Source organism: Epinephelus moara, chromosome 20 (genome assembly GCF_006386435.1).
Source record: "Epinephelus moara isolate mb chromosome 20, YSFRI_EMoa_1.0, whole genome shotgun sequence".
Lineage (NCBI taxonomy): Eukaryota > Metazoa > Chordata > Actinopteri > Perciformes > Serranidae > Epinephelus > Epinephelus moara.
In genome coordinates, this window is record NC_065525.1 from 18,814,143 (window position 1) to 18,825,593 (window position 11,451).

Genomic DNA, 11,451 nt, shown 5'->3' on the forward strand with positions numbered 1-11,451 from the left:
GAATGAATATTTCCCATGTAAACTACCTGGAAAGACTTTAATTCCGAATCATTTCATTCAGATTTATTTCATTATGAATGAGAAGCCATCACGTAACCGCACCCATTAGGAGGTCTGGAGGATGATGTAATTTTTAAGATGATCTTGTCCACACCAGGCCGCGGAAGCGCATTGCATTCACTGAATAAATAAAATAATTGCCGCCTTATCTCGTAATTATGAGATCTTTTGTTGTAATTACAAGATAAGATCTCATAATTACGACATCAGGATCTCGTAATTACCTTTTGCTGATACCGTAATAATTTTAACGTTAGCTGATTTGTAAAGTAAGTCCACCGAGAAACACTAGGACAGTCAATGTTTTTCAGAATATATATCAGCAAAAGGCCTTATTGTAGTACGACATCAGGATCTCGTAATTACGAGATCTTATCTTGTAATTACGAGATAAGATCTCGGGCTAATCAGTCAAGTTGTGGGAAAAATCCCTTTTCGTTGTTTTGTGTGGATCACATCCAACAAGGGTTTCAATTTTCGGATGATACCCACGGCCCGCACGTTCATCCAGCCCTTTAATGTAGTCACAATCCTGTATTTCCAATTCATGCAGTATATGGATTCATCACTCCTGCCCTCCATGGGGGCATTGTAATAGTCACATTATTGCAAACATACTATTAGCTGATGTTTTTTGCACTGTTAAGAATAAGACTGAGATATCAGTGTTGTGAAATTATCAATATTTCAGTAATCCATGTAAGTATGAAAATAAGCTTCTTAAACACATATAAGTCAAACTGTGGTTTAAGAAAATATATTCTTAGTCATACCAGTAAGAATTGTAATTCCCACTATTTGAAGAGAATTTAAATTGAACCCTGAGGATGCACTTCAGCAAACACAGTTAGCTCCTAATAAATGAGGACAAACACAGCCACAGTGTCAAGACGTTTAACAGTGAACAAAAAAAACCCTCTGTGGCACAAAGCAGCGACTTCAGAGAAGAAATTTACAGTGGAACAAATAAACCACCAGGAGGAAGCAGCAACGTGTGCCAGCGCCGTGTCTCGTGCTAAGCAGGAAGACAAACACCAACCAAGCATCTGTAACTATCTTTTCCAAATGCTTCTCTGCTAATAGAGTGAGTCAAAGATGGACGACCTTCAGCTTGACATTTATATGGCGTAGCAATCCAAGCAACCCTCAAATTAAACATCCCATCTCTCACATTTAAACCTCTTTTCATGTGCGATGGAGGACCCACTCTGGCGTTCTTCAGCTGCTGCTCTTTATACAAGTATCATAGAGAATTAATGTCTTCATCAGTCGCTGTGGAGTGAAGTGATTTCATGTCCATTGGGTGTCTGAGGAGTTGTGGCAGGGCGTAGGGGTCGGGGTATAGAGGATGTTGTTAGGTGTAGTGGGTTTGGAGAATGTGATTGAGTGTTGCTTTACTGTGTTTTGTATCCAGTTTGACAGCCACCCTGGCCAGTGTTGGAGCGGCCAGTATTCCCAGTGCTGGCCTGGTGACTATGCTTTTGATCCTGACCGCCGTGGGCCTGCCAACCCAAGACATCAGTCTGCTGGTTGCTGTTGACTGGCTGCTGTAAGTTTGACACAAGACACACACACATTAGATTTCGTTTTTCATGCTTGTAGTATACACCTCATTTGATAAACGGAACCATCTTTCTCTCCTGGTTTCTCTCTCCGCAGGGATCGATTCAGGACCTCAGTGAATGTGGTGGGTGACTCCTATGGTGCGGGCATCGTGTACCACATGTCCAAGGCTGAGCTCGAGGAGCTGGACGCGCACACGGCCAAATCCGACGACATTGAAATGATGACGAAGACCCAGTCTTATTACGACGACATGAAGAACCACCACGAAAACAATTCCAACCAGTGCGTCTTAACCGCTACCGCTGCCACAACCGCTACTGCCACTGCTAACAATTCCGTCGTAGTAGATGAATGCAAGGTACAATTAATGCTTACGGACATAGAGACTAGTATGTAACCCACTCTGCTGTTGCATGCTCACCCTACACGTTTGCTTGACTCTGTTTGTTGTATTCATTGCACCTCTGTACATAATGATGTCAATATATCCACTGATATTTTGAGACAGAAGCGAAGCACGAGAACAACAGACGCATGTGCATGTATGTATTTCATTCTTCTGGAATAGCAGCTTTTGTGTTGAATGATTGATGATTCAAGTTGAGTGCGTGGGGGATTATCAGCTGCTGCTCTATAGTTGGCCTAATCTGATGATTTACCTGTTGGGCTTTGGCTCTAACTCAAAAGGCAGAGCCAGATAATCGTCATGACCTAGAATTATTTAGCAGCCCTCCCATCTATCAAAATTTCACACAACCTTTTTCCTTTTGTTAAGCTCAATGCCCAGTGCACTTCATTCTCCTTTATCTTAATTTAATTGTTTAAGGGATTTATTTCCAAAGGTCCAACCTTTCCTGCAGGATTTTAAATTCAGAGGGGGAAAGTGTTACAGCTAATTAGCAGTTCATATATTCCCAACATATACCCCGTGCTGTCAGTGACTCATTTCCAGTAATGTTCTTTCCTTTTTTTTACATTTTGACACCAGCTATTTTTGCCCATTGTGAGAACAGCGCTGTGAAATTGAAACCTGTGAAGCAGCTTGTAAATCGTAAAGCATAATCCCGTCACTGAATGTATTCCCGCCATTTGGAATAATTTATGGGAGTTCAGAGTGCTTGTTCCCTGACACACACACACACACACACACACACACACACACACGCCCTGGCGGGAAAGGTCTGCTGATGAACCTATTCATTTATTAAAGGATGAAAGGCGTTGCTTAGCAACTCTGGCAACCTGTCACACAAGTAATCTGTCCACGGCAAAAAGTTATGTCCTTTCGGAGTCTCTATTTATCATCGGACATTTGCATATAAATGTGGCACAAAGGCTTGCTATTTCCAGTATCCACCATGACTATTTTTTTCTGGTCTGTTTTGCCTGTAAATAGTACGACTCATTTTCTAACCCACTTTTGCAAAGATTCAAAGCACTGTAGAGCTCTTGCAAAATAGCTCAACCTCCTAACATGCATTCATTCTGTAGTGTTTGTACCTTGTTTTCAATGTAACCTGTCTATTTTGCATTAATTCATTGTATTTACTTTTTATTTTTTTAATGTCTGTTGAGTTCTTGGTCATCATAAATGTGTTGTCTGTTCCCAGGTCAGTTAAAGAAACTTCTAGACTACCATAAGCATGATCATCAGTGGTTGTACAGGAGTTCCAGTATTCCTACGTAGTTGTTGTATGTTACAAAATACTTCATCATCTCAACAGCAGCCAAAATTATGGAAAATGATGTCCTGGCTTTACAATTATAGAATGTTTACAGTCGTGTGTTCTCTGAAAGATTAGCTATGACTCTTAAGAACCAGGACATAGCAGGGCTGATTGGGAAAGTTGCTGATGGCACCAAGCAATACATCATGGTCAGCCAGAAGCTTAGTAAGCATTATTCAACCAATCAGATTGCTTGGCTGAAAACTAAGTGGGAACACTGAGTCAATAATGCAGTGTATTTTTTTAAATTTCCAAATGAACTGTGTTTTTGTCTGTGCCTTGGACCAGCTGTTTAGATCTTCCTGCTAACTGCTTACAGGTAACCTCAGCCACTAACGGCTCTGCTGCGGAGTGCACGCTTGTCGAGGAGGGACCATGGAAACATGAATAATGGCAGCACAGAGATCCCCCTGCTCCTGGGCTCCACAAGCTTTCCTATCTGGTGATAAAAAAAAAAAAGAGTGAATGAAAAAAACAGAGTCACACGAACAGAACTACTAATTGTTTTTTATGTAGTTTAGTTTTCTCTTTTCTTTTCTTTTCTTTTCTTTTTAATTAGTCCCTTTAAAAGTTTTTGCAACTGTCTATCTGACTGATATATAATACTAATTCACTTAACCGTGAAATGATAACAGAGGTATACTTTACCTGTTATAGCACAATTATGTCCGTATAGCAGATACTTGCACAACATACTTCAAGGCTCGGGGAGGGAAGGAAGAGAAAAAAAAAAAGTTAGATAAGTATTTCTAGCAATACACCTCGGTTCTACGTTGATAAGATGAGAGAAGAAGTGGCCGTGTTACACGAGATGTACTGAGAGCATCCAAGTTTCATACAGGTGATTCATTATTCTAATGCCCGAGGATGAGTGGGAGATAGAGCATTAATCATGACAACCAGTGTAATGTTTGTACTGAACTTCGTTGCTTTACTGTCGGTACCATCAACATGTGTGCATAGGGCTTTTTTCATACCAGCTCAGTCTCTCATCTAAGAACATCACCTTTGATTCTCAAACTGTCAGAGACTTTAAAGTGCGTCTGATTGCATTTGCCCAACATTACCCACTATCCCTGAGGTCCGGCAAACTAATGAAAGGGTAGGGAGGCGTCGAGAGCGGTAATGAACGGGAAAATCACACTGAGCCTCACAAACCTGCAAGCACACTCACAGTGGAATTACAAAGCACAAATCATACCATGGATGCCATTTTATTTTTATCCCACTTTAATTAACTTTTTTTTTTTATGTCGACTGTAAAGGAAAGGGACGTTTTTCTTTCTTTGTGTCACCTGTTGAGTGAGATATTAAACTTGTTTGTGTGTGTGTCTGTGTGTGTGGTAGAGAGAGCGCGAGATAGCTGGAGTTAAGAACATGACCAAGTCAATTATAGGGACCAAACAGGCAGAAAATCAATCAGCTCGCAGAGGCCTTTGAACTGCCTCCATGATGTCACTCAGAGCACATTTTTCAGTTTCCTTGTGTCGATGTTCATTTTAATAACCGGCTCGCACAGCAGTTGATATCACCACATTTTCTAAAGACGCCTCAAAGCATTGAAAATCACTGCCCTAAATATGGAACTTTCCTGTCTCCCCCCAAAAAAAGTGATGCCAATGAAATTAAAGCGCCAAAATTATTATTGTAAAAGCAAACAATAATAAATAATTGACATATCTGAATAATTTGCAGCACAAAAAATGATTATGTAGAGCACAAACAGAATGATAAAGCACAAATGAAACCAATGAGGATGATTTTAAGTCAGCGGCATAATCATAGTCATGCACGCTGTCGTTTCGCCTATTCCGAGTTTAAATTTGAAAAGTTAAAAACACAATAAGGGACACTCAGGCTTGTATTTTACAGGGAAAAATGTAATCTTAACATGTTTACTTACTCGCTACAGAGCTTCAAAATAAAGGCCTCTTAACAGCACAACTTTTAAAACTCTGAAAAATGGCGACAGGTTACTGCAAAGGTCTTTTATAATATACCAGGAAGGGACGTTTCCCAGCACTTACAGGAAGCACACACATATTTCAGACATTCCAGTGGTTGCGTGACCCTTGACCTGTAAAAGCACAGAAACGGTTATTACTGACAGAGTGCACAAGGTGAACCATGAAGAAAAAAAAAGAAATGGAGGAAGAGGTAGCACAGCGTTCGGCTGTCAGATGGATTCTTGGCTTGCACAAACAGAGACAGATCATTGATGTAACACTCGTCCGGGAGGCTTGCCAGCTTCTTGTTTAGCCAGACCTAAAAAAACGGTAAACAACAATATATTTCAGCCACCAGAGCTCAAGACTGTTTCTACAAACCCTAGATGCTGCAGCTGTGTGTCCATATTGGTGTGAAGGTGTTTTTTTAAGGAAACTCAGAGCAGAACAATGGACACTTCACACGCATTATGCACATTAGAATGTTGCCAACTATCAGGTAATACGAATATATTCCTCTCACAGAACCAAATGACTTAAAAACCACCTGCAAACACACAAACAAAGCTGGACTACTGGCTGTTAATCTTTTTTTTAGTCTGTGTGAGTGAGAGGTGAGACTTCTGTGATGTGGATTTCTTTATCGGTACTGTGTCCTTCTCTCCTGTCTTGTTCCTTTTCATTTGTGCTTAACGACAACCTTGCCTTGAAGATGTTCACTTCAAATGCCAACAACAAATGCCAATTAAAGTAACACTAGGAAACCTAACAAAAACACTTAGCGCAGCACTCTGTCCTTTAGTTCCTGAAACACACTCTCAAAAGATGTCTTTCACTTTGCTTCTTTTTTTTTTAAAGCTCAGCTAACAGAAGTGTGCTTTGATACGACATAGAGCGCAACTTCTGCCGCACACACACTGCACAGACTGATCCACACACACGAATTCAAGCGTGCACACAGAAATTTCCACACACGTGCAAACACTCTTAAACCTCCAAGGTCGCTACATTTATAATTGTAATCAGCGAGCTGCAGAGCACTGACACCCTAACAGGCCACCTTGAGCCTGGTCTTTTGACCTTGTGATCTTCAGGAAAAAGAAAAAAAAAATCTCTCCAGTTAAGGAGACGAAGCAGACCATAGTGTCATCCATGGGGATTGAGTGTTGGACCACTATTATGTTCAAACTCACGGTTTTAGAAGCATGAATAAAATAAAAATGATTATTTTTTTGCACCACTATCTTAAAAGCATGATATTATGAAGTGCCTCCTTGCACTTTGTGTATATATTGTAGGTAACAGATGTTTTTTTGTTTGTTTTGTTCATTTTATTTTCTTTTTTTGGGGGGGGCTTTGAAATGGTATATAGGTACATAGTTTCATTGTGACATTTTTAATGTAATCCTCTAGAAAAAATATATCATCTATGTCCTGAGTAAAATTAGATTAGACAAAATGTATAGAGAGGAAATCGTGTAATAAATTGCTTGTTTTTTTATTCTCTAATAGCTGTTAACTAGTTGTTTTACTTACCTGTCACACACCAATATATAAATATCTTTTTTTTTTTTTAATCTAATGTAAGCGTTTTGAATGTTTGTTCCATGAAGATATAAGCAGTGTGCATTCATTTTCATTGTACATAAATAAATATATAATTGTTCTGTTCAGTGGGGATGCAGAATTTTCCGGAAAATTACAGTGATCCTGACGCAAATGCTGTTTGCATGACGACGAGAAAAAAACAGAGCGAGAGGGGAAGAGAGTGAGGGGAAGTTTTTGGTTTGGAGAAAGGGGGCCAACATGAGATATATTTTGGTGGGAGTTACTGTGATAAGAGGCTGCTGAAAAGCGAGATAAATAAAGGACAAGGTTAAATTTGCCCTGTATGTAGGATAGAGCGAGGAATCACACACGGCCTAGTCGTTGATTTGAGTGAAGGAACAAACATTAGATGCATTCAGATGCCTGTTACAGTATAAAGCAACATTCCTCAGGTGACTCATCTGAACCATTTTGTCTTTTCAATGAAGTAAACTGGCTTTAGTCTCAGGCATCTTTGTTTACCTGGTGCATTTAAAGCTGCAAGACAGATATCGTTTAGATTCTGTGTTACCCTGTCGTCATGCCACGTCTTCACACATTTGACCTCCGACGTGCCATCAACATCACGGAGGTTTATAGAAATCCCACTGGGTAAACTGCCTTTACTCCACTTGCCTTTTTTTGTTTTTCGCTTTCTACACAGAAACTATATGCACGCACAAACACCTGGAACTTGCTGAGTAAACGGTACTGATGAAATGGGAATTGATTGGCGCAGTATTCACAAACAAAGAGCCAGTATATCTTCAAGCTTGTCCTTTTCTACTGAAATGTGTCTTTTTGAAGAAACTCCTAAACAGAGCTGATAACCTGTCTCACTCCTGCCTACAACGTGCTTTCCTGATCTTACTTTTCTAGGCCTTCCCTCTTTGTAAAGCTGTTGTAATTTTGATGTAAAGGCAGAGCGTATGTGTGGGAGAGATACACTATTGAGAAAAAAAAGACAAAAAAAAAAAAACATGAATTCTTTCCTCGGTCTATGGTATACATAAAAAATCTGTTTCTACATATCAATAAGTGTTGTACCTTTGGTGTACATATACAAATATAACTAATAAATGTTGATTCATAACTAAATATTGGCTTTTTGACTGTGTGAATTTGTACGTCTTGCTGTGGAATTTTCCTCCTAATTGAATATAAAACATGAATTCACAGAGAACATCTGTCTTTTCAGAGATAGAGTTCACATTCGCAAATGTGGATCCCCAAGCTGGTCAGCCAAGAGACAGAGAAAAGAGGCTCAGAGACCAATACTTGTACAGGAGGGCATGCATCACAAACATCTTTATATCTAACACTAGTTCTAACACACGTTCAGACCATTGCCGAGGCTCTCCCGATTTAAAGTACCTTTGAGTTGTCTCACCTTTAAGCTAGCAGCAGGAGGTAGTGGCGCAAAATCAATGTCTGGGACCATGAACACAACAGGTGTGAAATTTTCACAATGTCTTATGTGTGTGCGACGCACTGGGGTACATTTAAAAAGCAGCTTGTAGCAGTTAGCGGCTAACTGAAAGAGGAAGAGTGGCTGTAAACGTCAGCAAATTGGGCAAACAATGAGTTCCAGGAGCTCCTTAACCTCTGAGCAGAGGACAAGATTAGCCGCCATTTAACAAGGACGGTAAATCTTTGTTATTGCCATGTTACGGCATAGTTATTGTTTCAAAAGCACTCCCAACGCGTGTTATATGGCACAGTAGAGGCCGATGCTGCCTGTCATGCCAGCATGCTATCTAAGATCACACACTGGAGCGGAAAGATGCTGCTGTTGTTTGGTTCTGTGTAAAAATGCAAAGGCGGTGTAAAGAAGGGACTTTTTAGCAGCCCTATAGTGCGATCTTTGTGTAAAAATAGCTCATGTTTACTGGAAACCAAGGGTAAGGTTGAATCATACATCTCTTTTACATAATAACATTTTTCTGTGACACAGCTTTAACCCTTTCTCACAGAAACAGAGAAGGTAGGGTCATAAGGTTAAGATCTGTAAACACATTGTCACACAGAGAAATTCATGTTTTATTCTGTGAAGCCATCAGTGTAATTATAACACCAAGACAGTCAAGACAATCTAGTTTTTACTGCTGTGTTGATCTAAAAACATTGCTAAATGTACCGCATTCAAAGATACAAATGTCATCTATAAACATTTTGATTGATATAGGCAGGGGATAAATAGGTTGAAATTGACAGTAAACTGTTTATTGGCTATTTTTAAACATCTCCAGTATGCCTCATCATTTATGACCTACCTCCAGAGACACTGAGGGAATGAGTAATCCTCAATAATTTTAAAGATGACGCACATGCTGAATAAAAATAGAGCTGGAAACTGAGAATATGCTGTCACGCCGACCACGGACCATATGATGCACTGTGTATGACCTCCACGGAACACTCAGATCCATGACATGTCCAACACCAGCTGAGAACTGTACAAAAAACATCAAATTTTACATTTACATTACAGTTTTAGGTATTAAGTATAAAAGTTTTTCCAGCTGAATGAAAGCAAGAGTTACAATGACACTGTAAAATTATCTGGATTAAAAAAAGTTAGACAGACAATTTGGCATGAACAATATTTGAAGGAAAGTAGGAAAAAATTGCTACTTTTTTTGTGTTTAGATTTCAATATGTGAGGAATAATGCACTTTTTTCTAGCTATAAACAGTATACCTTTGTTGGGAAAAAAGCAGAGCGAAGAAAGTGAACAGAGGGTAATTTTGACATCCTATCTGCTTGTTGACATACACCAATTATTCTCATTGTATCACATAAACAAAGGGATGATGCAAAAGTAGAGAAATATGATACAAAATGATAAGTGATTAGCACAGAGAAAGCAAATTCTTCCTAAGATAGGAATATTTGACTGTAAGTCATTTGTGTTGGCTGCATTACATCTAATTGGCCATCTGGATAATGAGTACTGCAAAACTGGTCATCAACTAGTTCAGTCAACTCTGGGTTTTTCAGTCCATCTACACTCATGTGAAAGAGGCGGGGGTGTTTCTTATGAGTGACATCATTAGAACCATAAATGAAGTAGGCTTCTTCATATCATATCAGATGACATGGTACCAAAAGTGCCTTTGACTGTGAGACAGCAAAATGGCCATGGTGTGGGATGTAAACAATACTCTTATAATGTATCTACTACTGTCCAGAAATACACCGTCAGCCGAGACTTAAATTACAGGTAGGTACCACTGAACTATATGTGACATTAGTATAGAGTATGTTTAGCTATTTAGTTGGAAGATGATGAATATGTCACATAAAATACTTTAAAGTAATGCCAGACTGTTTCTGCTACTCAAGTAAAGGGTAGAGAAGTAGCCTATGACTGATGACGTCTATCTGACCCAAATGTTGCATTTATGATAACGAGAGACAGTTAAGAGTGTGTGGATTATTTTAATTATAAAATATTATCTTTTTTTCCCTAGCTCTCATTAAGGTGTCTTGTGTTATTTTAAGCTGCAGTGATGGAATGAGAGTGTAGAATAGCAGCATTATCACTGCGAATGAAATAAACTTTGCATATGTTGAAATACAGCTAAAATCATGTGTTTAGTGTGTAAACAACCTTGGAACAATGAAATGATTCTGCTGACCTATAACATACAACATACGAGTATTAGGGCCATATTGAAGGAAAAAAGGAGATTTCGAGAATAAAGTCATAATATTATGAGAAAAAACTTATAATATTACGAGAATAAAGTCGTCCCCAGAAAAAGTCATAATACTACGAGAATAAAGTCATAATATAAATGTGTGTGTTGAGGCAACACACCTGAGACAAAGAGCAGCTGCCACAAGCAGGTTCATCCTCTAACCAATTCTGTTTGTTGTTGGTTATTTCCTTAAAAATTACGACTTTATTCTTGTAATATTACAAGTTTTCTCTCACAATATTACGAATTTATTCTCGTAATCTCCGAATTTGTTTTTCTTCATTGGGGCCCTAATATTCCGTCGTAATAACAACATATAGGCTGCTCTCTTTTTTACCTGAGACTCCGACTTTCGTCCATGGATACTTTTTTCTTCATTGATCTGATTGGTCAAAGGTCAGGTTGTTGACAGGCTGTGATCCAGTACTCTGGAGTTAACTTGTTCTGGAGCAGGTTAGCTGTTCAAAATTTGTTACCATGGTGATTCATCCCTGTAAAAAGAGAACTAGCTTTGTAGAGTTAACCCTATAGTTACCTTGCTAACTTCAAATCCTGCATCATAGTACAGGCCTCTGCTTTTCAAGTGATTATTTGTGTATCAGTTACTCACCCTGTGTGACACTAAGTAAGTACAGAAAATTTTGATTTTCTCACATACCTCCACGGTGAAGAATCCACAAACTGAGAGAATATTTGTTGAACTGAAATTAAGGGAGTCCAGGTTTAACAACAGCAAAACTATATCGAAACATCTGTTTACAAACTCTCACACAGCATAATCCAAGTCTCATTCATCCAGTCGTATGCTCAGTACTTCCAAAACTCAGGCATTTTTGCAAAAAACGTAATATTTAAAACACT

The 11,451-nt window shown here is 39.0% G+C and overlaps 1 protein-coding gene across 4 annotated transcripts in view; it reads left to right on the top strand.

The window, feature by feature from the left end:
• slc1a2b (solute carrier family 1 member 2b) overlaps nt 1–7,982 on the top strand; it is a 35,508-nt gene extending 27,526 nt beyond the window's left edge. For 3 of the 4 annotated variants that reach the window (XM_050073745.1, XM_050073746.1, XM_050073744.1), the window contains exons 9-11: nt 1,475–1,609; nt 1,720–1,984; nt 3,673–7,982. In XM_050073745.1, the coding sequence (XP_049929702.1) occupies nt 1,475–1,609; nt 1,720–1,984; nt 3,673–3,744 (472 nt within the window). In that variant the 3' untranslated portion in view covers nt 3,745–7,982. The remainder of the gene's footprint in view (nt 1–1,474; nt 1,610–1,719; nt 1,985–3,672) is intronic. The other variant, XM_050073747.1, reaches the window with a different exon arrangement.
• The last annotated feature ends 3,469 nt before the right edge of the window (nt 7,983–11,451 follow it).